Below are 26,502 nucleotides of genomic sequence, written 5' to 3' on the forward strand. Positions count from 1 at the left end.
ATTGAGCTGATATTTAAGGTGGTGGGAGCTATACGTGATGTTATGAAGATAAACTTTAGTGAGGTAGACATTGATGATGTAGAGAGAGTTGGTAAAATCAAAGGTCGGAGGCCAATTAGGGTTAAATTGTTCTCAACCTTAATGGCAGATTCTGTGTTAAGGAACAGCAAGAATTTACAAGGGCGGAAAATAGGGGTGAAAGGAGACATGGGAAGAGAAGGAAGTGAAAACGCGAAGATCTTGAATAGGCACCTATGGAGAGCGAGGAACCAGGGGCTAAAGGCCCGAATAAGAGGTCTGAGGTTGGAGGTGACAAACGGGCGATGGGTCAGAGTTCATTCAGTGGCTAAGCTAAAGGAAATGGACGAAAACGAGAGGGTTGAGAGTGGTGAGAGGACAAGACAAGATGGGAAGAAGAAAGAAGAAAAAAAGAGGAGGAGGGACGTGGCAGGAGAGCAGGGCATCTCGGAAGAGAATGGGCAGTGCAGCCGGGAGACAGAAGACCAAGATAGTGAAGTGGACGGTGAGAGTGGGCCGCAAGAAACTGGGAGAGGAGAGTGTAGAGGTGCAGTGAGCAAGAAAGGACAAAGGGAGGTGGATTCAGAAGTCCAAAATAGTGAGGGGGAGAGTGGGGGTGAGCAGCAAGAAGGGGTGAGTGCAGGGTGCAGTGGTGTAGTGAACAAGAAAGGTCAAGAGGAGACAGATCGACAAGAAGGTAAAAAAATTATGAGTAAAGTCAGGAGTAAGAGCTTAAAAGACATATGGGGAAAAGTACGTAAAGGGATGGAGGATACAGAGGGAGAGAGGTCGATAAATACTAGAAGTAAGAATAGAGGGGGAGACCTAGAAGGGAGGGAGGGAAAGTTATAACAATATTGGAAGATAGGATGTGTGAATATTGAAGGAGTAAGGAGCAAATTAGGAAACAAGAAAGTTAGGGAAGTAATTGAAAGTTTCGATGTTGTGGCACTCTGGGAGACGTGGTTGGAAACAGGGAGGGAGATTGCATGGAAGGGGTTTGAGATAAAATATAAATATAGAAGAAAAGAGAGGAATAAGGGACGAGCACCAGGAGGGATGATAGTTCTAATTAGGGAAGAAATTAGTGAAAGAGTAGAGGATATAGAGACCGATATGATGGAAACCATATGGCTGAGATTGAATTTGGGAGGGAGAGAGGGATGGAGGAAGAAAATAAATCTAGCTTTTGTTTACTGCCACCCTAGTAATTCAGAATATGCAAATAAATATTTTTTTGAAGAGTTATTGGTGGATATTGGTAGGATAAGGGGAATGTATCCAGGGGAGGAGGATATGTTGTTATTTGGGGATTGGAACGCGAGAATAGGAGAACAGAGCCCAGTTTATAGTAGGGAGGATGGAATGTGTTTGTTAGAAAGCAGAAGGAGTGAGGACAAAATTACAAATAGTTATGGAGAGAAGCTCCTAGAGATGTGTGCTGTGGGAAACTTGTATATTCTGAATGGGTGGATAGAGGGTGACAGGACGGGGAAATTGACATATGTTACGGAGAAAGGGGGTAGTGTGATAGATATGGTTTTGAGCTCGGAAGGGATGATTGAGGAAGTTGTAAGTATGGAAATAGGAGATTGGATTGAGTCACACCATTTCCCGGTGAGGGTTATGCTGAAAAGAGAGGAAGAGAAGTGTACAATGAAGGAAAATGAGACAAAGGATAAACGAGGGAGGGGTTATAATAAGTATAAATGGACAGAGAAGGTGGGCCGGGATTGGAATAGGGTAGTAAAGGAGGAGCTACATCTTCTGAAATATGGGTGGGAAGGGGCGTTAGAAGAGAATGATACTGATAAAGCCTTGGAATTGTTGCTACATCCAATAAAGATGATAGCGCAGAAGGTGAAAGCTAGAAAAGGAAATAAGAAAGAGGGAGAAGAATGGTTTAATAGGGAGTGTGAAGGATTGCGGAGGAAGGTGATGGACGCGTTAGGAGAATATAGAAGGAAAGGTGGGAGCCAAGAAAGGGAGTTTTTCTGTAGATTGAGGAAGGAGTATAAAAAGAAAATCTCTGAGACAAAAAAGACGTGGTTAGAGGAACAAATGGAAGCCATAAATAATGACTGCAAGACTAACAATTTTGAGAGAGTCTGGGATAAGATTAATAGAATTATTAAGGGTGGAAGGAATATGGAGAGAACGAGTATTGAGGAAGTGCAATGGGTCAGGCACTTCGATGAATTACTAGGAAAAAAGGGGGGTGATAGATGGAGAGGTTCGGGAGAAGAAGTAATTTGGAGGAATAGGGGAGTGGCAATTTATGACTTGGATAAAGAAATCACAAGAGAGGAAATCCGGGGAGTGATAAGCAGAGCCAGAGCGAAGTCGGCCGGGGGGTGTAATGGTATAAATAATAAGTTTTGGAAGGAAATTAGTAAAAATGAGATAATGATAGAGGGCATGGTGAAACTATTCAATAGGATATTCGAGGGAGGAAATTACCCTAGGGAATGGGAAACAGGAATTATATGCCCTATATACAAGGGAAAGGGTAGTAGGAACAATGTGAACAGTTATAGGGGTATATCTCTGTTGGATTCTTTGAGTAAAATATATACTGGGGTGCTAGCGAACAGAATAAGCGGGTGGGCGGAAGAAAATGAAATTTTGACAGATTACCAAGGGGGATTTAGGAAAAAGAAAAGAACAGTGGATAATATAATGATAGTAAAGACTATTTTAGAAAAGTATAAGAATATGGCTAGAAGTACGGTTTATGTAGCAGCAATAGATTTTGAGAAAGCTTTTGATAAGGTAAATAGAGAGGCCCTACTAGAGAAATTAGGTAGGTTAGGGATTTCGGAGAAGATGTTGAGGGCAGTGGAAGGAATATATAGGGACGTCAGGTTTTGTGTAAAATTGGGAGAAGGGAGAATGAGTGGACCATTAGAGTCCAAGGTGGGTTTAAAACAAGGATGCAAGTTATCGCCCATACTGTTTATTTTATTTATCAACGATATTTTAGAGGGGTTTGGGGCAGAAAATTGGGCTGTACCAGTAATTAATGGTTTGGAAGGGCCAGGACTGATATTTGCGGATGATGTGTTATTGATGACGTTAACTTCAGGGGCGATGAATAGGGCCTTAGAGTCAGTGATGCTATTTGCGAGGAAATGGGGATTGAAAATTAATGGAAATAAGTCTAAAATATTGGTAGTACAGGTGAACAAAAGAAGAAAGATAGAAGGGAATTGGGTAATTCAGGGAGAAAGATTGGAACAGGTAAGGAAGCTGGAATATCTAGGAGTTATTTTTAATGATAAAGGAACTTGGAGTGACCAGATCAAAAGAATGAAATATAGAGGATTGGCAGCCTTAGCCTCAGTCAGAAATTTGCTACTCAAGTACCCGGGGATCAGTTACAAAACACTGAGACTCGTGTTCAGGTCGGTAATCGTGGGGAGGGTATTATACGGAGCAGAAGTTTGGGGGCTGGATGAGAAAAGAGAGGAACTAAGAAGGATTGTTAGTAGTTTTGCCAAGTTAGTGATGGGCTTACCGAGGTGTACAGCAAATGTAGGGGCGGAATTAATGTGCGGGGAGGATTTGGAATCAGAGGGTGTGAAAAGAATAGTTAGATATTGGATGAATTTAAAAAGACAGGAAGGTGGGAGAGTTTTACAGGCAGCATATGTACAGCAATTTAAGAGCATGTATAAGGGTGGATGGTTAGAAAAAATAAAGGGATATTTGGAGAGGATAGGATTAGGACACCTGTGGAGGGAGGTTTGGTCAAAGACAGAAGTGAGAGGGATGAATATACTGGAAAGGAGAATTAGAGATATCCATAGGCAGAAATTATTGGGGGAAAGCAGACTAAGAAATTCGCTGACTGTTTTGACGAAAATAGAGGAGATAGCAGGGTTGAATATTAGATACGTCGATAGGTCAAAACGATATGGGATGATGTGGTGGCTTTTAGGTCTGCCAAGGAATAAAGGCTGGTTACAGGGCAGGGATAAGACAAGGTGTGTACTTTGTGGAGATGTGAATGATGAGTTTCACTTGCTAAGAGACTGTGAGGTAACGAGGGGGTTAAGACATGGATTATTGAGTGCCGAGCATCGGGAAATACTGGGGAGAGGGGATGAGAACGCAATACTGAGATGGATTATTAAACAATGGGAAAAAGGGGGTGAATTGAACAGGTATTTTTGTGCGACAAAAAAGGCCTGCGAGAGTAAAATGAAGGAGAGTGAGTTAGAGGGTGGGCAGGGGAATAGGGGGGTGGAATAGTTATCTGTATAAGGGAAGGGGATAGTATGTTAAAATTCTAATGGATTAGGGAATATAGGGACTGAGTACTTAGTTAGGTGGAGTTGGGTAGGAGGACAGGATTGCATGGTCTGTTTGTTTTATGATATGTTAGTAATTGTTATTCATTGTAATTTTATTAGGTTATGATGGTAATTATTTGTGAAGGCTGAAATGTGGCAATGGTGAAGTGGTATATTTATTGTTGATATGTGGAGTTGGAGGAGTGGTGGTATAAATATGGTAATGGAGAAGTGGTATAGGATGAAGAAATATGTTGGAAAGGTGTTGGTATATGCGTGACTGGTATTGGTTATTCATTGTAATTTCATTAGGTTATGATGGTAAATAATTTGTGAAGGCTGAGATGTGGTAATGGTGAAGTGATATATTTATTGTGATATTTGGAGTTGGAGGAGTGGTGGTAAATGTGGTGTTGGAAAAGTGTTATATCGTTGGAATGTAGTGTGGGAGAAGTGGTGATATAAGTAGAGGTGGTATATAATGTGGAGTTGGTGCTGTATTGCTGAAATGTGGTGTGGGAAGTATTGAAGGTTTAGTATTTAGGTGATGTATGGTTTGGTACTGAGATGGTTTATTTAGGGTTGACTTCGTGGGAGTTGGGAGGTGGTATTATTGTATTGGTGTCTGGTATAAGTATTTAATTTCTGGAGCTGGATAGAGGTGAGTTTATTGTCATTTTGTAAATTTTGGTTTGTTTGTATGGAGAGGAGGAAGAAATATGATGTTGGAGAGGTGTTGGTATGTGTTGTATTGCTGAGATATGGTGTCGGAAGCATTGGAGGCTTAGTATGTATGATTAGGTGATGTATGGTATGGTATTGAGATGGTTTATTTACGGCCGAATTCGTGGAAGTTGGGAGGGGGTATTATTGTATTGGTGTCTGGTATGAGTATTGAATTTTTGGAGCTGGAGAGAGGTGATTTTATTACAATTTTGTAAATTGTGGTTTGTTTGTATGGAGAGGAGGAAGGAGTATGATGTTGGAGAGGTGTTGGTATAGGCGTGATTGGTATTTGTTATGCATGGTCGAAATTTGTGGGAGATGGAGAGGTAATTTTATTATGGAGTGTTATGGCGGATTGAAATGATATGAAGCAATGTTAACGCTGATTGGTAAAAGCTGTGGTATGATGGATTGGAATGTTATGACGGAATATTGTTGTTATTATTTAGACTTGTACTATAGGAGGTGGAATCTGAAAGATTGAATGCAATGTTAGTGTCATGGCTGGTTTGGTATGCAATAGTGTAATGTTGCTGGTGTAGCTTATTTTGGAGTAGGTCAGGGAACAATAGAGGTGATGGAAATGCTGAAGCAAGAAGGTCGCGTGATGAGTGGGTACGTGTGAGTGATAACAAGCAGCAAGTTGCAACACCAGCAGCAGATTGTAAACATAGAACAGGCTGATGAGGTGTTCATTTCATTTTATTTTGTATGTGGTGGAGAGTGGTGGCTTGGGTTGGACTGCGTTTATTATTAGTTATTTATTTATTTATTTATTATTATTGTGAACATGTATTCGGGGCTGAACGCCTGTTTTGTTCATTAATAAATACATACATACTACAGAGGAATTTCTCTCCTCTCACTCGTATATAAAATCTTCTCTAAAGCTCTACTTAATAGATTAGAGAAACAAACAGACCACCTGATCGGAGATTATCAGGCTGGATTCCGAAAAGGGAGATCCTGCGCAGAACAAATCCTAAACCTAAAAACCATACTGCAGATTCGCAAAACCAAACAAACAGTAATCACCTTTGTTGACTTCAAAAAAGCGTATGATTCCATAGATCGGCAGACCCTGTTCAACATACTAGAGGAATTTCAAGTCGACAGGAAAACGAGGGAATTGATTAAACAAACTCTGACCAACACAATATCAAAAGTTAAGTTCTTGGGAGAAATTTCTGAACCGTTCGAAATCAGAACTGGCGTCCGACAGGGAGATGGACTGTCCCCACTACTATTCAATTTAGTTTTGGAAAAAGTGATTCGTGAATGGAGAAAAGAAACTAAAGGTATAAACATTGGCAGACTTCTTAAAGACAAAATTCACCTTGACTGCTTAGCTTTCGCAGATGACCTTGCGATCCTTTCGAACAACAGACAAGAAGCAATCCAATCCATAGAAAAATTGAATGAAATAGCCGCAAAAACCGGACTTCAAATTTCATTTGAAAAGACGCAGTTTATGGAAGGAACTAAATCAAGATTCGACAATCAACCATTAATCACCAATTGTGGAATAATTTCCCAAGTAGACAAATTCAAGTATCTAGGTGAAATTATTCAGCCAGCAGGGTTAAATCAGGAAGCCAACAAAGAAAGAACTGCTAAACTGCAAAGGGCTTACAAAATCACATGGAACAGATACAACAAAAGATGTATATCAAAAAATGCAAAATTACGACACTACAATACAGTCATCAAACCAGAGGCACTTTATGCATCTGAAACACTGATCATTGGCGGCAGGTCAAAAATGAAAAGCATTGAGAAACAAGAGAGGAAAATTTTCAGAAAAATCCTAGGACCAAAGTTCGAAAATGGAATTTGGATGAAAAAGAAACCACACGAAATTTTTCAATTCACAGAAAAAATCACAGATACCATCAGAAAGAGACGACTAAAATTCTACGGACACCTACACAGAATGGATAACAACAGGCTGACAAAGAAAATTCTAAATCTAGCTCTAACCTTGAAAATCCGCAACAATTGGTTAGCAGAAATTCATGAAGATCTACAAGAAATGGGTATTGAAGACGAAACCATTCAAGATAGAATGAAATTTAGAAGCTTAGTAAACAAACATAAATTTGCAGAGAAACCAACAAGAAAAAATACAGGCTGGACAGAAACACGCAGAAAGGAACACAGTGAAAAAATGAAGAGATATTGGGAAGAAAAGAAGAAGAAACATTGTGCAAAATAAGTTCAAACGCGCTCCACAGCTGGGCACAACGAATCAAATAATAATAATAATAATAATAATAATAATAATAATAATAATAATAATAATAATAATAATAATAATAATAATAATTTCGTGTGGGTGGCCAATGACCTCGATGTTAGGCCCCTTTAAACAACAAACATCAATCAATCAATCAATCAATGAATCAATCAATCAATCATCAATTTCGTGTGGCTATTTTTTTCTATTTGCTTTACGTCGCACCGACACAGATAGGTCTTATGGCGACGATGTGATAGGAAAGGCCTAGGAATGGGAAGGAAGCGGCCGTGGCCTTAATTAAGGTACAGCCCCAGCATTTGCCTTGTGTGAAAATGGGAAACCACGGAAAACCATTTTCAGAGCTGCCGACAGTGGGGTTCGAACCTACTATCTCCCGAATACTGGATACTGGCCGCACTTAAGCGACTGCAGCTATCGAGCTCGGTACGAATAAGTTTGAGTGGTGTCTTTAAAAGCAGGAAAGATCACAATATGAGTATAAAGTTGGAATTCAAGAGGACAAATTGGAGCAAATATTCGTTTATAGGAAAGGGAGTTAGGGATTGGAATTACTTACCAAGGGAGATGCTCAATAAATTTCCAACTTCTTTGCAATCATTTAAGAAAAGGCGAGGAAAACAACAGATAGGGAATCTGCCACCTGGGCGACTGCCCTAAATGCAGGTCAGTAGTGATTGTTTGATATAGGCAGGGACTTGCCTCATACTTAGTAACCAATACACATACAACATCCCCCGGTCATGAAGACGAAGCCATTTTTGTTGTTTTGAATCCCGTCCCGGCAATCCCAGCATGCCTAGTGGCATAGCGCGCACCGTCAACACTCGAATTCTAGAGGTCAATTCTGTCAAAGACTTGGCAATTGTTTGATCGATTAGAACATGTTCTAATTTACTTTCAAGACCTTTGAAGACTTCTCAAGACTTGTCAAGTATTGCAAGCGATTTGACATGTAAACTAGTGAAGTATTGACAATTCTTGTCAAGTCTTGAATTTCACATTTGGTCGTGTACAACAGGCTTTATGGTATGAAAAATGAAATGGCGTATAGCTTTTAGTGCCGGGAGTGTCCGAGGACATGTTCGGCTCGCCAGGTGCAGGTCTTTCGATTTGACACCCGTAGGTGACCTGCGCGTCGTGGTGAGGATGAAATGATGATGAAGACGACACATACACCCAGCCCCAGTGCCAGTGAAATTAACCAATGATGGTTAAAATTCCCGACCCTGCCGGGAATCGAACTCGGGACCTCTGTGACCAAAGACCAGCACGCTAACCATTTAGCCATGGAGCCGGACGGCTTTATGGTCACAACATGTCAACTGGTTACTTTCTTACCTGCACTCTGGGCGGTGTACCCAGGACGTATAGGACGGCATCCGAGATGTCTTCGGGTTCAAGGTACGGATATGTCTCGAACACCTTGTCTGCTGTAATGTTGTGGATGTTTCCTCGACGGATTAACCCAGTCTTCACAAGGCCTGGACTGACGCTCTGCGGAAGAGGAAATTAATCAGCATTAAACAACGTGGAGAATACTTAGGGCAGGATGGGGCACAGTAAACTAGCGTGATTTAGGACCAATTTGTACCCCTGTATGGAAAACAGTAGTGGCGCTAAGTAGCTCACCCCCACCCCGCCATTAATTAAAATGGACACCTCGTTTCATGATAAGGAAAGTTACAAGTTTATTTCGTAGTACAAGGTTGTATATTATTACAATAAACAGCATCGACGACAATAATAATAATAATAAGAAGAAGAAGAAGAAGATACACAATTTAGTTTTAAAATCCGAAGGAATTAAAATAATACAAGTAATACATTTAAAGGGTATGAGCACACACACACACACACACACACACACACACACACACACAAGAAATGCATATTCCAAGTATAGTAACCAAAACACGCTAACCGTCACAATATTAAGAAATAATCTCCTTTCTAGGACCAAATAATTCACAACTATTTACAACTCAATTATCAGTCTTAGGCCTGCTTACATACACTGACTGCCGAGAGTTATAAACAGACTCCAAACTTCAGTATTTAAATTTTAAATAAGGAGGATGTCTTTGTTATTGCATCTTCGCTGACTGCTGGGTTCTCAGAACTGGATAATTACTTCAAAAACCTTGTTGATTGTTGTGAGTGGCAGCAAGGGATGGTTATTACTGGAACAGGTTGGGAAACCCACATTCCTTCAGAAGTAACTACCGTACTCTTATTGACGAAAGAAGCTCTGCACTACGACGGCCTAAGTTTGGAATAACCCTCTGTAGTATAAATATCATTGTCTTGTGTGCTGTAGCTTTATCAATATGTAAAATCACTCTTCAGCTACTGAATTAAGAAACAGTCATGGGCAACCACGAGTTTACAGGGATGATGACGAAAATGGTAATACTTAACTTCCCTACTGTCAAGCAGTCAGCGACGTTGCCATGGTAACCTGTAGGTTCGTTGCAAGACCGACTCCAATTCTCAGACCTTAATGCTACTCTCGATCGTTCAAAGATGGCGAATCGAGTAGCCGTAATTGTTGGAAATCTGGATTTGTTTTGGTTTGTTGTTATGGTATGCACTCTGTGTAATTTTATGAAAGTTGACGATAAATGTTAGTTTCTTTGTAGAATATAAGTGTGCGAGTGTATTTATAAGAGTCAGTGGACACATACGATCTGTAATTATACGCAGTAATGTGAGAATATGCTTGATTTGATCGTGTTTTTACCCAGAACATGAGTGCACTGGGTGGACTAGGTTTTAGTCTAACTATGACAATGCCTCTCATACAACTATTCTTAAGTTTCCTACGGAACAGAACATTAAGATAGAAATGGATTAGGAATATACATCATTATTATTTTGAAGTCCATGACAAAACTGTAGCGTGCATACATCATTTTGAGAATAAATCTGAGGTTAGGAAAGCAATTTCTCTACTTTCAAACTATTCGTGTTCCTCGAACAATTTAATTATATTATAATTGGTATTGTGTTATTCAGTCAGTGTCTGTATGCTTCAAAGTGTCGAGTGATTTAGATGCAAGTTTATTTTACAATAATCTGTGCTTTGTCTGCGGAAATGTTTGGCTGGATCTTGGAGTATAACAAAACGTATAAGTGTGACAGTTGTAGCAATCTGTATACTGTTACACAGAAGAAATAGTGACTTAGAGGAATTAGCTGGGTTTGTAACGTAGAGTTTTACACTGCCAACAACCTTCCGGTTCATGTTGTGGTTATCTGTTATCAAGCAGACTGCACCGAATTGAAGCTCGTGCATGTGGTTAAATATCAATGTTTAGTCATAGAGTTCTTGCACTCATGTTCTTTAATGACTAAAAACCTATTATGTCTTTAGTGTCTGAACGTTTCATTACTAAGGTTACTATCATTGTGTGAAGTGCTGTTATGCCATATGTCAACATTAACTTAACATTACCAGGGCCATTCGTTGGGTTAACATAATCATTTCGGGTGTACTTGGGCTAAGTTAAAGCGCTGGCCTTCTGACCCCAAGTTGGCAGATTCGATCCTGGCAGTCTGGTGGTATTTGAAGGTGCTCAAATACGTCAGCCTCGTGTCGATAGATTTACTGGCACGTAAAAGAACTACGGCAAGACTAAGTTTTGGCACTTCGACGTCTCCGAAAACCGTAACAAATGTAGTTAGTGGGACGTAAAGCCAATAACATTATTATTTCGGGTGTACTTCCTATTCGTTGGGTGCTGAATTTAAGAAATTGCCCACCACTTCAAAACTTTTTTTTTTGCTAGTTGCTTTACGTCGCACCGACACAGATAGGTCTTATGGCAACTATGGGATAGGAAAGGCCTAGGAGTAGGAACAAAGCGGCCGTGGCATTAATTAAGGTACAGCCCCAGCATTCGCCTGGTGTGAAAATGGGAAACCACGGAAATCCATCTTCAGGGCTGCCGACAGTGGGATTCGAACCCACTATCTCCGGGACGCAAGCTCACAGCCGCGTGCCCTTGACCGCACTGACAACTCGCCCGGTACACTTCGAAACTAAGGCAACAAATTGTGTTTCACAGTTCTCATGAGAGCGAATAAATCGAGGAATTTCGTACCTTAATTTATTTTGAGCCCGCCTCTGTGGTGTAGTGGTTAGTGTGATTGGCTGCCACCCCCGGAGGCCCGGGTTCGATTCCCGGCTCTGCCACGAAATTTGAAAAGTGGTACGAGGGCTGGAACGGGGTACACTCAGCCTCAGGAAGTCAACTGAGTAGAGGTGGGTTCGATTCCCCCCTCAGCCAGGCTGGAAGTGGTTTTCCGTGGTTTCCCACTTCTCCTCCAGGCAAATGCCGGGATAGTACCTACTGTAATTTAAAGCCACGGCCACTTTCTTCCCCCTTCCTTGTCTATCCCTTCCTATATTCGCATCCCCCACCAAGGCCCAATGTCTCACGCTCCAGGCAACTGCCCTTGAGGCGGTAGAGGTGGGATCACTCGCTGAGTCAGAGGGAAACCAACCCTGGAGGGTAAGCAGATTAAGAAAGAAAGAAATGTATTTTGAAACATTCAAAATGATGTTTGAAGTATCCCTTTAACAGTTTTATCATGTATTTTCATCTATCCAGTCTAAGAAAAAGCGTTATTTGACGAATTTAAATTTGTTGGTCTCTTTTCTAGTAGAATGTTGGCGAAGCGTTTTCATACACGTAAAAGTGATTTTCCCCATGATGTTACATTTATCATGTTAATCTACCGCCGTTTATATAATATGTACGTGATATTTTCCTGTTAGCCAATGCCAGCAATCCGGCTTCTTCGGTCGCCATGTTTTTTTATATTACGGTCTGAGGATTGGAGTCGGTCTTGTTCGTTGTCGGTCTGTCGGTCACTCAATGTAGAAAATAGTAATTTTCTCCTTCATTTGAAAAATAAGCTGAATTATGAACATAACAAAAGTTGTTTATAATGAAGAGACGTTTCACATACAGTCCACAGATCTTACAGAAAATCAATAGTATAAGAGAAAATGGAGGAAAACTGCTCTGGTTTTCCTATAAACCCCCCGACTATTCAAAGATTTTTAAATTATATGCTTATCAAAACCTTCCCCGGGATGAGTATACTCTAAATATGACGTTTGGTCGAGATCTATCTAGCCGTTTCGCGTGATGGTAGAACAAACAGACAGGCACGAAAAATAAAAACCACCGATGTGGTCTTGAGTTGACCTAAAACAGATAAATCTATCTAGCCAAATTGGCAAATCAAACGAAATTACAGACAGCATGGAAAAGTCTAGAAGTTCAGACCTTTATTTCGAGAGTTATTGTTTTATAAATGTATGACATATCTACAAACGGACTTCACTATCAGACGCCTCTTTTAGTGTTCTACATGGTTGGTCCTATGACATTTTCTCGTATCTCCTATATTTATGGATTAGATTGAGTTAAAGTCATTGATAGGGTAAAATTTGGTACAGTTTTCACATACTACTTTATTTTTTTGATACTCATGTGACAGCTGGAAACATAAATTTGGCTAACATATGGCCTTTTTCGTGTGAATGTGCGTGCCGAATGTCATGATTCTATGTTTCCTATAAGTGTATCAAACGATAACATATACGTGTAAAAAGTACAAAATTAACTTGAAATCGAGAAATACAGCTCTATATAACAGACAAGGGATAGAGATACGACAAAAAGTCATAGGACCAAAGTTGTAGATCTCTCCAAATTGAAACGCGGTTGTACTTTCGGTTTTGTGATACGACTTACCGCTTAGCCACCAATTATACCGAAACGAAGGCCTGCACCGTCATTAAAATTGCATCGATATTTCGATATTTTATGGGGTCAAAAGTTATGCATTTGTATAGCTTGGAATTTTTCCTCAAATAAAAGAGTGTCCAGGTTTCGGGATTAGCACTCGCATTCATGCGGAGTAATTAAGGAAGAAAGTAATACAGTTAAAAAAAGTTGAAATCAATAGAAAATACGATTATAACTGAGGTCAGCCGGATAGGACAAATACAGTATGTAAATATGAAGTGGATGTATTGAAAAATCAAATGTCCCTCAATAAATATGATGGTATGAGTTACGGATATACGAATGCGTTAACGGAGGAGAAATTTAGACGCAGGGATTCTTAGGTAAACAGATAAGAAGATGACTTATGGTGTTATTACTTAAGCTATTCGAGGACGGTTATAACCTCCAACGATATTCCGCCAGTATCCCGCAGAATGGCCGATTGACGTCTCTCTTGCTTTCTACCCAAGGAACAACCACGAGTTTACAGGATGATGACGAAAATGGCAATACTATACTTCCCTGCTGGCAAGCAGTCAGAAACGTGGCCATGGTAACCTGTAGGTTCGTTGTCGGTCTGTCGGTCACTCAATGCAGAGCATGATACCCGCAGCAAATAATAATTTTCTTCATCATTTGCAGCGTAAGCTAAATTAAGAACATAACAGTTGTTTATAATGAAGAGACGTTTTTCACATACAGTCCACAGATCTTACAGAAAACCAACAGTATAAGAGAAAATGGAGGAAAACTGTTCTGGCTTTCCTATAAACCCCCCGTCTATTAAAAGTTTTTAAATCATATGCATATCAAAACCTTCCCCGGGATGAGTATACTCTAAATATGACGTTTGGTCGAGATCTATCTAGCCGTTTCGCGTGATTGTGGAACAAACAGACAAACAGATACGCAAAATGAAATGAAATAGCGTATGGCTTTTAGTGCCGGGAGTGTCCGAGGACATGTTCGGCTTGCCAGGTACAGGTCTTTCGATTTGACGCATGTAGGCGTCCTGCGCGTCGTGATGATGAAATGATGATGAAAACAACACATACGCCCAGCCCCCGTGTCAGCGAAGTTAACCAATGATGGTTAAAATTCCTGACCCTGCCGGGAATCGAACCCGGGACCGCTGTGACCAAAGGCCAGCATGCTAACCATTTAGCCATGGAGCCGGACACACTAAAAATAACCGATACGGTCTTGAGTTGACCTAAAACGAATAAATATCTGAAAAATTGGCAAATCAAACGAATTACAGACAGCGGACCACCTACAACTTTATTTATATAGATTACCAGTGTCCCCATTTCATTGAGGATCATCTGACAAGCCAACGCTATCTGCGGTTTCTACATGATGAAATACCACCGTTTTTTTTTAACATGTGCCACTCCTTGACCGCTGCAGGATGTGGTTTCAAGGTGACGGAGCTCCACCGCACGCGGCGGTGGTCGTCCGGAAACATCTCCATGTGACGTATCCTGATAAATGGATAGGAAGGGGAGAATCTGTCCCCTGGCCCACCAGATCGCCCGATCTTACGCCGCTGGATATTTTTCTGTGCGGCCATGTAAAACAACTGGTGAATGCACAAGAGCCGGCCAGTCGATGTCACCTTAGACAGCTCATCACCGAGGTGTCAGGATTAAATTCCTACTTCTCCGCTATCGTTACGAGGACATTTAATACATCGTAATACAATGTTCAAGAGAAGTTCTGCATATTCTGCTTCAGCACACTTTTTACTATTAACAGATCTCTTCATATGGATATGAGCGCACTTAAGGATTGTAGTAAGGATGTAAATGAGAGGGCGTAAAAGTCACTGTTAAGACCACAACAAGAGTATGGTTGCAGTATATGGGACCCGCGCCAGCAGTAGCGGCAATATGGGTGGGGGACGAGGGGGGGGGGGGCACATCCGCTTGCCACGCGCATTCGTCACTCTGACAGTCTCTTTAGTGTCTCAGTTTCTTAGTGTGTAGACAAATACTAAATGATTGTAATTGTATATTCACGCCGTATTTCTATTTAATTGTAATAAATGCGTAATAATGTTCCTTTGGTGAAAGTTTTATTGTGTAGTATTGAAAAACTAAAAAAGTAAAAAACCATTACTACCGCACTTAAGTTGGTAAACTGTCAACCTTTACCTCCCTGTCGAAATTCCCTCAGAAAACATCAGAAAACTTACCATTCTGAGGCTTGTTTCTTCAGTTTTAATGTATACACCTCACCACCCCCACCCCCGTCCTCTGTATACCACAAACCCGGGTTTATTATTTAGCGTATGGCTTATACAGACAATATCAGTTTTATATATACACACACACACATTTACAGATGAGAAACAAAGTAATTTGTGCTTCACAATTAAATATCTAGTTCTTCAATCCACCGTACAGCATCTGGAGTTACCAGCAGGAAGTCATCTTCATCACCGTGATAGGCTCGAATCTTGCATTCCCTGACGATATGATGAACAGTCTGATGTGGAGCTCCGCAGTCAACAAACCCGGGTACTGTTTGTTCTCTGTATATTTTTTTGCCCCCGCAGTTTTAACTCCCAATCGGCGCTTCTGTTCGCCAGGATTACTTGAAACGAAAAAGGAAAGCAGCTCTATTTGCTCTTGATGATTTCCGAAAAAAGAGTACTGTTACGAAAATGTTGCAAACTTTAGGCTGGGAAGACTTGGGAGTAAGGAGAAGGGCTGCTCGATCAAGAGGAATGTTTCGAGTTGTCTCAGTAGAGAGATGGTTTTGAATCACGTTAGTAGACAAATAAGCTTGAGCGGAGTTTTTAAGAGTAGAAAATATAATAAAGAAAAGATTTGCCTGGTATTAAAATGGGAAACCACTGCAAAACCATCTTCAGGGTTATTGGCAGTGGGGTTCTAACCACTTGCTCGGTATTTCAGAATGTAGGACCAGGAGAACATTACTGGAATTTTGTGAAATGAGCAAAAAGGTGTCAATAAAGAAAGAAAGAAAGAAAGAAAGAAAGACTTAATACAGAATTAAACGGTATGGTGTGTGCCTAATGGGAACCTGTTTATAAGAAGTGTCAAAGAGAGAAACATGAATATTGTAGTTTTTTATGTGGAGAAATAATGAAAGAGAAACATCTGTTAACAGTATATATAGGGGGACAGACTTACATTGAGTTACTGTAAATACATGGGTAGTGATTCCAAAGCAAAAATAGAAAGAGGAAAATAATTTTATACCATTATAACATTATTATACAAGGAATGGATCACAACTTGCAACACAGAAAATTTGTTTTGTATAATAAAAATTCTGACTAATGGAAATAAAATAAAATGAAAGAAATAAAGTTATGATGATGATGGGAAGTAAAAGTAAAAGGAATTCAGTTGGGAAGAACGTATGCAAACCGAGCAATCATAAAATGTTTGGCATTTGCAGATGACCTGACAATACTTAGTAACAATAGACAAGAAGCACTGGAATATTTGCATGAAATTTCTATCAAAACAGGTCCAAAGATATCACATCAGCTGATGTACCCGCGCTTCGTTACGGAATTTTCTGAGACTGTCTTTGTGGTTTTCCCAGCTGAAGTCAACATAGACCATTTCAATGACGTCAGTAGGAATGTAGCGATTAAAAGCAGTCTTATCATATAAAATACTCGATCAAATTAAAAACTGCACATTTTCTCACTTTTGACGGACAATACTGTGGTGCCGATCTAACAGTCCAAAGTTCCAAAGCTGGAATGACCAGGCCGCAAACAGCCGCAAACTCTTCTCTGCCATTATTCCGTTAAATGTGCAGACTGCTCATTCCAATCAGTGCCTCAGAATAGGGATTGAACAGCTCGAATGCTATGACGAACCACTGTGTTACGTACCAGTAGTATCAGAAAATTAATAACCAGAGGAATGGCATGTTAAAGAAGAAAGTTATCTAACTCCCCAGCTACTTTCCTAACGTATTTAGGCAGGCTGTTATACTAGTTACGCAGCAGTAATCCTATCTATCGGAGATGAGTGGCAACAGAAGACACAAAGCACATCACAACAAACAATGGTCAATGTGATGTTATTGTTGATCAATTTTATGAGTTTTCTATATCGTAGGCCTTCACATTTAGTTTCGTTTCGACTCTGTGATATTAGGGTGCTTATAAAATCATTTCTATTTCCTTATTCCACGACTTTACATACTGTACCCTTATGAGATAGGCCCTAGTTTCATGATTTGGTTTTTTAGAAGATAAATACAGATATATAGGAATATTAAATGGAATACAGTGTCCGTTTTGTGTGGACGGGAGAATTTCAACATAGCCAGCCGTGATCGCGACAAGCTGTCGCCACAGTTAAGCTTGTCATTATGGGGAGAACGTTTGAGCCACACCCTCCCCATCTATCACTACATAAATCAGCGATCCAAGCAATAACTTAGTGAAATATTCATGGGGAACAATATCTGAGGCCCGGATCGTGTCGACCGGGCAAGGCACATACATAACCCTGAGCTGAAAACCCCCCCCTTGTAATCAGGTAACAAGGGCAAGACTACATCTATTAGAAATAAAAGAAGAAATGGTTTAAACCAGGGGATTTATTAAATAAATATGAGAGAAAAATTAAAGCAAGAAAAGAAAATCACACAAAATAAATAGGGAAATTCATCGTATTACTGATGGACGTACCTTGTTCTTTCTCACATAGTTGAAACATGGCGTGAAAACTCACTAATACTCTTCAAAAAAAATGATACGTAATTTAAAATGCTCACTGCTCCTCGACACATCGCTATTACAATACCAGCAGCTTCCTTCCATCATAAACTATTCAACCAGGTCGCCCGTTTTACCGAGATTCAAATATCCAAGGCACTGCATCATGTATTCATTAGGCAACTAACAATGCGAAAAGTTCGCATAACAATAAGCCGTGCCGGAGAACAAAAGGCAGATAAGAATAACGACAGATGAGACTGAGCACAGCCTCCATGGACCAATCAAAGCCAAGACAAGACCCAAAGAATACAATAGGTACGCCCATGCGCAAATATGAAACCAACATGGCGGGTACTCAAGCTGAGCATCAGCCATGAATAATAAATAAATATAACTCTGCGCTGAAAACCAAACAAGGCGCAGAATTTGAAAGACAAATACAACAGGTCAATCGGCATACCAACCTTTCCTCTCCCACGCATTCGAACTCACATGCATACCACATTCACTCACACACAATGAGGGTATCGGGAAAATAAAACACGAACGGCCGTTCAGATTTCGTAGTCAAATACAAACCATAAATTATGACTCCACGGTCATTACCAGTGGGTCTCACGTACTCAAATGGTTGCGTGCGGCGTGCAATTACACATAAGGTCAGAATTGGACATTACTATATTCACATCACTGGCATGTTGCGCCTTGTACAACCTGCATTGGTATCTCCTGCGGTCGAGACAAGGGGCACATCACGAGGATCACGCAGTATTAAAGCACGCAGTGCACCAAATCATAACCACAGAGACCCTTTTTCAATTATAACAACAAGACCACAAATACATTCATCCAAGCACATCGTATGAGGGAGCGGAAAGATGTACGCCATCGACCGTAACATACGGGAATAAAACGTCACCAAATTTAAATACAAACCAAATATCACGTACCTGTGATTATCAATGGTAAAATCGAATAGCAGTTAGCGTGAAAGGTCCAGGCTTGAACACATTGAATGAATATTTGAGGCATAAAAATGCCACACCGAACATAGCGGCAGCCATTGTTAGTATCTGCCCCACATAGAACAGCAAAAGAACTCCACAGAGTAAAAGTTATCGCTCAGCAAAACGAACGACCTCACAGATAAAAACATAGCGTGTGCTGCTCCCTACTGGACGTCATTAGACTGACACACAAAACTGAAGGAAGCTATTTACATAATTAAATGTCAAATCGTGGAACATGCGATAAGCATGGTTCAAATATCCAGCGGCACCGCCTTTTAAAATGCTCCGAAACTCGTTGATCAGACGAGTGGACGCATTTTAAAAGAGGTCCATAACTTAAAACTACGAGCGCGCGCCCACTTAACCTAGGTACTTATGAACTACTTATATCTACAATTATTTACGAACACATGAAATTTACAAGAACAGTCACCACATTATACATTTTAAATGAGAAAGCCTGCCTCATGGGAGGTCTGTATTAGCTTGTCACGTGCAACGCTGATTTACATCAGTCCATTATTACACTGTTTCATTCGCGCACTCAGGTTGAAATCTAGGCATTCAAGAGTCAAGGCGGTTGGGTATAATATTTCCATGCACTCGTGGATCTGGATGTGAATTCAGTTCAACTCCAGCAATTCGAACCACTTCCCTTTTTTTCTATTTCCTTTCTTTCCTTTCTTTCATTTCCGTTCTCATTCATGAAACACGATTTTTACCTGAAAGAAAAGGCATGTTAGAAAACTGGGAATTCATTAAGGACAGGGTTAATATACACCACTACAGATACGTAAGATATGGAAATATACGAGGTTTACTGGCTTCTTTGATGGTAAGCCTTTACCATCGAGACGTGAGCTTTGCTCACCCTCTTACTTACTACGTCTTCCAGTTCTACTGTCACAGGTCCCAGGAATCTGGTTACCTTTTTAGGCTGAGACCATTTATAACATAATTTGGCCGTGACTTGATTTGCCGTTGAGCTCAATGGAAAAACTTTCACTACGACCAAGTCTCCAACTTCAAGCTTTACTCTCTTTCTGTTCCGATTGTACCTCTCAGCCACACGGTCTCGAGCCCTGGTTAACTGTGTCACTGCTTCCTTCCATTTGGCCTCTACGTCCATCGTCCTGGACGGTTTGGACAGATACCCGATATTCCACTTCAACTGCAGTGGGTCGACAAGATCCCTGCCTAGAAATAGAGCAGCCGGGGCTTGCCGGTGCGACTCATGTACACTGCTGTTGAATGCTAAAACAAAGAAATCAAGATTACAGTCCCAGCTGCGCTGGTCAGCGTTGTGAAATGCCGTCAAGCAAGCTTTGAGATTTCGATGGAACCTTTCAACGTGCGAGGGTTTGGGATAGTGAGGGCTTAAAAACACATGCTTTATTCCCCACCCAAAGCATAAGTGTCGGAGCTTACGACAGTTAAAGGTGGACGCATTGTCGGTCACTATCGTCTTAGGGGGTCCGTAAATTCCAAAAATGTGCCGGGATAAGAAATGCACAACGTTGTTCGAATTTATCTTGCGCACGGGAAATAGCCAAACAAATTTTGAAAATGCATCAACGACGGACAAGATCCCAACGTTGCCACTCTTGGACTTGGTGAGGGGGCCAAAATAGTCAATGAATAACCTTTCTCCGGGGCATGTTGCTATGTCGGCAGAATGGGGTCCAACGAGAGAAGACTGCGCGGGTTTAGCCCTCTGGCAAACATCGCAACTTCTTACATACTCCAAAACATCTCTTTTCAAGTTAGGCCAGAAGTAGTCGCGAGAGATTCGATTTAAAGTTTTATATTGACCTAAATGAGCGCCCAGATAGGAGTCGTGATAAAACTGAAGTAGCATGGGCCTCAATTTCAAGGGTACGTAAATTCTGTCACTACCATTTTTCCGACATCGACGGGACAACAATCCTCTCTTAACACTATACGACTCGTCTTCAAGAGAGCCATCCGCGATTCGTTTCAACAACTCGCGACACTCGGAGTCGTCCTTCTGGTGTTCGGAGATATCCGTGAAGGACCATGGGAAATTTTGCAAAATACTAATGGTGTTATCTTCTTCGGTTGGGACACGGTCTTCCTCAGGTTCGACCGCACTCTCCTTCACTCCCTCGAACATGCGCGACAAGCAGTCGGCTACAACATTGTCCTTTCCACGGACATGTACGACAGTAAATTTGTACGCAGATAATCGGAGAATCCATCTGGCGGTTCGACCAAGTCTTTTCACATTAGCGCTCATCCACGAGAGAGCTTGATTGTCCGTGTGGATGTAAAAATGGCGGTGCTCAAGATACGAGCGAAACTTTTCGACACCCAAAACTACTGCTAGGCATTCTTTTTCGTAAATGGAATACCTCAGTTCAGCTCCATGTAGTAGTTTACTGAAGTACGCGACGGGGACTAGCTTACCCTGCTCATCGGCTTGATTGAGCACCGCGGACACAGCGAGCTCGCTGGAGTCGCATTGCAAGGTGAAATCGCGGGAAAAATCCGGACTATGCAATACAGGGGCTTCACAGAGTGCCTGTTTCAATTGTTCGAAGGCCTGGGTTTGATCATGGCTCCAGACAAAGCGACAACCTTTTCTTTTCAGCAGGTTTAAAGGGGCCGAAATCTGAGAGAAATTTTTGATGAACCGGCTGTAAAATCCTACCATACCAAGAAATCTTCGCACACCGCGAACGTTTTTGGGCGGGGGAAAATCTTTGATGCACTTAACCCGATCAGGGTTTACAGCGATTCCAGAGTCAGATACAACGTGGCCTAGAAAATTTAGCCGTTTGGTACAAAGAGAGACCTTCTTTGGGTTGATCGTGAAGCCGTGCTTGCGCAACCGACTGAGAACTTCGCGAAGATGGGCCAGGTGCTCGTCAAAGCTGGGCGAAAAGATTAGAAGATCGTCCAAAAAATTAAATACACAGGAAAATTTGAGGTCACCGAAAATTGAGTCCATCACGCGGCTAAGCGCTTGTCCTCCCACAGAAATGCCCATCGGGACTTTATTGAATTCGAACAATCCAAACGGAGTGGCGAAGGCAGTACAGGGGCGACTTTTAAGGTCCAAGGGGATCTGATAATATGCGGAATTGAAGTCAAATACAGTGAAGTACTTGGCGCCATGAAAATGCTGGAAGGCACTTTCGATGGTGGGTAACGGGAAGCTGTCGAAGACAATGTTCTTGTTGACCTTTCTGTAGTCTATCACGAATCTCAGCTTGCCGTCCTTTTTAGGGATTAGGAAGGCGGGACTACTAAAAGGGGACTTGGAGTGACTGATGACCTTCTTGTCTAGCAGGTCGTTGACATATTCCCTCATAGCGGACAACTTCGGGGGCGAACAACTGAACGGAGGGGACCTCACAGGAGTGTCATCTTTGAGTTCGATGCAGTATGAAAAATTCTTAGCACACCCAAGCTTATCGGTCAAGACGTCGGAAAACTCCTCTAACAGGCAGTTCAACATGAGATTTTGGTTTTCGCTGAGCTCACATGAGGCATTGATAAGAGGAGGTTCCGTCAGAGCGGACACAGTGGGACGCTGAAATGGTGTCTCAAAGGGGTAACTGACATCAGATTTAAAGCGAAAGGCAAAGGATCGATTAATGAAATCGAGGGACAAGCCGGTAGCCAACATAAAATCGGTGCCTAGTATGATCGGCGCGGACAGGTTGGGCACAACATGAAACGTCCAATCCCACGACAAACCATGTATCTTGATATGGCACTTGGTTCTACCAACGGGACACACTTCACGACCATCGACAGACACGTACTTTCTCGGGTTCTCTTTTTCAGGAAGATACTCTAATTTCATAGAAAGCACTAGGGATTTGTCTACAAGAGAAATACACGAGCCGGTATCCAACAAGCCATACAATACACGAGACCCAATATAAACTTTGGCCCATGGGGTAGATGACGGAAGGCCCCAGATCCTTTTATTGAGACCGACCTTAGGCGCCAACGGCGGGCCATCACGCCGGCGCGCCTCTAGTTTCCCTGCTGAGGGTTACAACGAGGACATACGCGCGCTGTGACACCAACAAGACCACACTGAGAACACTTTGCAGGAGGCCTGGACCAACAGTTCTTTGAGACGTGGCCTAATTTACCACAATTCCAACATGACTTGACTCTACCACCCTTTACAGGAGCTGTGTTGGATGGTTGGGTTGCATTGACATAAAGCGGGGGCGGAGTTTGAGGGCTGGGCCTGCGTTCGGGGCTACGGACGAGACGAGACGGAGGAGGGGAGGTACCAAAACTAACAGATTTGATGGGCGTACGACAAGCGACGTCAGGAAAAGAGCACTCGGATGGGATGGGAGGCGGACGGTATTGTTTGTTTTGGCTAACTACCCCCTCGAATTCGCGACCCAGGTTGATGATGTCGTCGACGCTCTGAACTAGAGACCGTTTAATGTGTAGCTTGTAGTCGGGGGCAAGATTTCTATAGAATTGGTCGAAAATCTCGTCTTCGGGCACCTTAACATTCATGCGGTTAAATAGCGTCAAAATCCCAGTGGCATAGTCGTCGATGCTTTCACCTACTCCTTGCGTTCTACGGAAGATTTCCTGCTTCAGACAGTAGTCCATATCAGATACCCCGAATCGCTCCTTTATGCGGCTGGCGAATTCACTCCACGTTATGATACTCCCTTTAATAAGCCTATACCATTTTAGAGCAGGCCCTTCCAGCATTCCCGGGATGACGGGCACAAACAAATCAAGAGGTAACGAGCTACACTCAGCTATGTCCTCAACTCGCTCCAAAAATTCAATTACACTGGAGGTTTTCCCTTCACCAGAGAAATTTAACCTCCATTTTCTCACAATTTCAAACACGGGGTTCACTTCAGCATGCCGGTCGGAACTGGGCCTAGGAGATGGGGAAGTTAATCGCTTACGATTTTCGTCAGGAATACGATTACGAAAGGTAATGACATTGTTATCGTCAGGGCATGAATTACAACGGTTGCTTCCCGCGGACGAAACATGGACTTCATTCGTCCCTTGCTCCATTTCGCTTTCCGGGTTAGGCATGTCGCTAGTAATACTATCGTTACGATTATTTATTTCTACAGCCTTCTGATTATCCATATCGCAACCCAAGTTTCAAAGGTTTGAACACGAGACACATACACAATATAACAACAATGGATTTGAATTCAACAATGGACATAAATTATAGATCACACTTAAAATTAGGGCCAGAGACTAACTGAATCATGAGATTAAATTAAAGCGACCAGAACTGACTTCGAATGGGTTTCCAGCTCTACCTCGTCCGATTTCCTTTCAGAGGAGGTATCCCAGTCGAGCACGCTACTGCTACCATTTACTGAGCCACACCCTCCCCATCTATCACTACATAAATCAGCGATCCAAGCAATAACTTAGTGAAATATTCATGGGGAACAATATCTGAGGCCCGGATCGTGTCGACCGGGCAAGGCACATACATAACCCTGAGCTGAAAACCCCCCCCTTGTAATCAGGTAACAAGGGCAAGACTACATCTATTAGAAATAAAAGAAGAAATGGTTTAAACCAGGGGATTTATTAAATAAATATGAGAGAAAAATTAAAGCAAGAAAAGAAAATCACACAAAATAAATAGGGAAATTCATCGTATTACTGATGGACGTACCTTGTTCTTTCTCACATAGTTGAAACATGGCGTGAAAACTCACTAATACTCTTCAAAAAAAATGATACGTAATTTAAAATGCTCACTGCTCCTCGACACATCGCTATTACAATACCAGCAGCTTCCTTCCATCATAAACTATTCAACCAGGTCGCCCGTTTTACCGAGATTCAAATATCCAAGGCACTGCATCATGTATTCATTAGGCAACTAACAATGCGAAAAGTTCGCATAACAATAAGCCGTGCCGGAGAACAAAAGGCAGATAAGAATAACGACAGATGAGACTGAGCACAGCCTCCATGGACCAATCAAAGCCAAGACAAGACCCAAAGAATACAATAGGTACGCCCATGCGCAAATATGAAACCAACATGGCGGGTACTCAAGCTGAGCATCAGCCATGAATAATAAATAAATATAACTCTGCGCTGAAAACCAAACAAGGCGCAGAATTTGAAAGACAAATACAACAGGTCAATCGGCATACCAACCTTTCCTCTCCCACGCATTCGAACTCACATGCATACCACATTCACTCACACACAATGAGGGTATCGGGAAAATAAAACACGAACGGCCGTTCAGATTTCGTAGTCAAATACAAACCATAAATTATGACTCCACGGTCATTACCAGTGGGTCTCACGTACTCAAATGGTTGCGTGCGGCGTGCAATTACACATAAGGTCAGAATTGGACATTACTATATTCACATCACTGGCATGTTGCGCCTTGTACAACCTGCATTGGTATCTCCTGCGGTCGAGACAAGGGGCACATCACGAGGATCACGCAGTATTAAAGCACGCAGTGCACCAAATCATAACCACAGAGACCCTTTTTCAATTATAACAACAAGACCACAAATACATTCATCCAAGCACATCGTATGAGGGAGCGGAAAGATGTACGCCATCGACCGTAACATACGGGAATAAAACGTCACCAAATTTAAATACAAACCAAATATCACGTACCTGTGATTATCAATGGTAAAATCGAATAGCAGTTAGCGTGAAAGGTCCAGGCTTGAACACATTGAATGAATATTTGAGGCATAAAAATGCCACACCGAACATAGCGGCAGCCATTGTTAGTATCTGCCCCACATAGAACAGCAAAAGAACTCCACAGAGTAAAAGTTATCGCTCAGCAAAACGAACGACCTCACAGATAAAAACATAGCGTGTGCTGCTCCCTACTGGACGTCATTAGACTGACACACAAAACTGAAGGAAGCTATTTACATAATTAAATGTCAAATCGTGGAACATGCGATAAGCATGGTTCAGGTTCCCTGGTCAAAAGATAAGAGGATTAAATCTAGAGCTCACAACAACAGAATAATGACTACGAGGAAGTGAAAGAGTATATATTTCGGACCAAGGGCGAGCAGATGTATAACCAATACCGAGAATATGACGTACCAGTTTTTCCACGCCCCGAGGCATTTGGTGTTGTCACGTTACAAGGAAGAGACTTCAAACTAACCGAAGCGGTGTTGACCAATGGGAAAATTTATCATAGGCCCGCAGATAAACCAACATAAGAAAAACTCAGAGTGAACTCCAGTTAGCTTCTCCGATAACAATAATTAAATTATTCCAACCACATAATTGAATAGAGGGGATTTTTGTGATATCGTTCCCATGTTGATTAATTGTAATCGTAATAAATTCAAGTAATGAATTCGTGGAAATGACCCACGCTATCTCGCCATTGGTCGAGATGAGCACGCCATCAGGGACGCCGAGTTAGCGCGCGAAAGGTGGAGGACAGGAATTAAGTGATATTTCCATGATCACCGAACGATATGAGTTCAGAATACGACACATGAATGTGTATCGCCAGTGTATTAAGTAGGATAAAGCAAGAGATCTAAATCCACCTGCATATGCCGATTTAGGATAACCAACCCCCCTCTCCAGGAGATGACCGCGGATGACCCCGGCGGGAAACCATATCGTCCATAAAAGTCCAGTAGTGGAATCTCACATCACC

The 26,502-nt window shown here is 41.7% G+C and overlaps 1 protein-coding gene across 1 annotated transcript in view; it reads right to left on the reverse strand.

The window, feature by feature from the left end:
• Positions 1 to 26,502, reverse strand: part of LOC137503369 (farnesol dehydrogenase-like) — a 100,244-nt gene that overhangs the window by 29,425 nt on the left and 44,317 nt on the right. Inside the window, exon 5 of the mRNA XM_068230936.1 lies at positions 8,638 to 8,793. Within this exon, the coding sequence (XP_068087037.1) occupies positions 8,638 to 8,793 (156 nt within the window). The remainder of the gene's footprint in view (positions 1 to 8,637; positions 8,794 to 26,502) is intronic.

Source organism: Anabrus simplex, chromosome X (genome assembly GCF_040414725.1).
Source record: "Anabrus simplex isolate iqAnaSimp1 chromosome X, ASM4041472v1, whole genome shotgun sequence".
In the NCBI taxonomy this organism is placed as follows: Eukaryota; Metazoa; Arthropoda; class Insecta; order Orthoptera; family Tettigoniidae; genus Anabrus; species Anabrus simplex.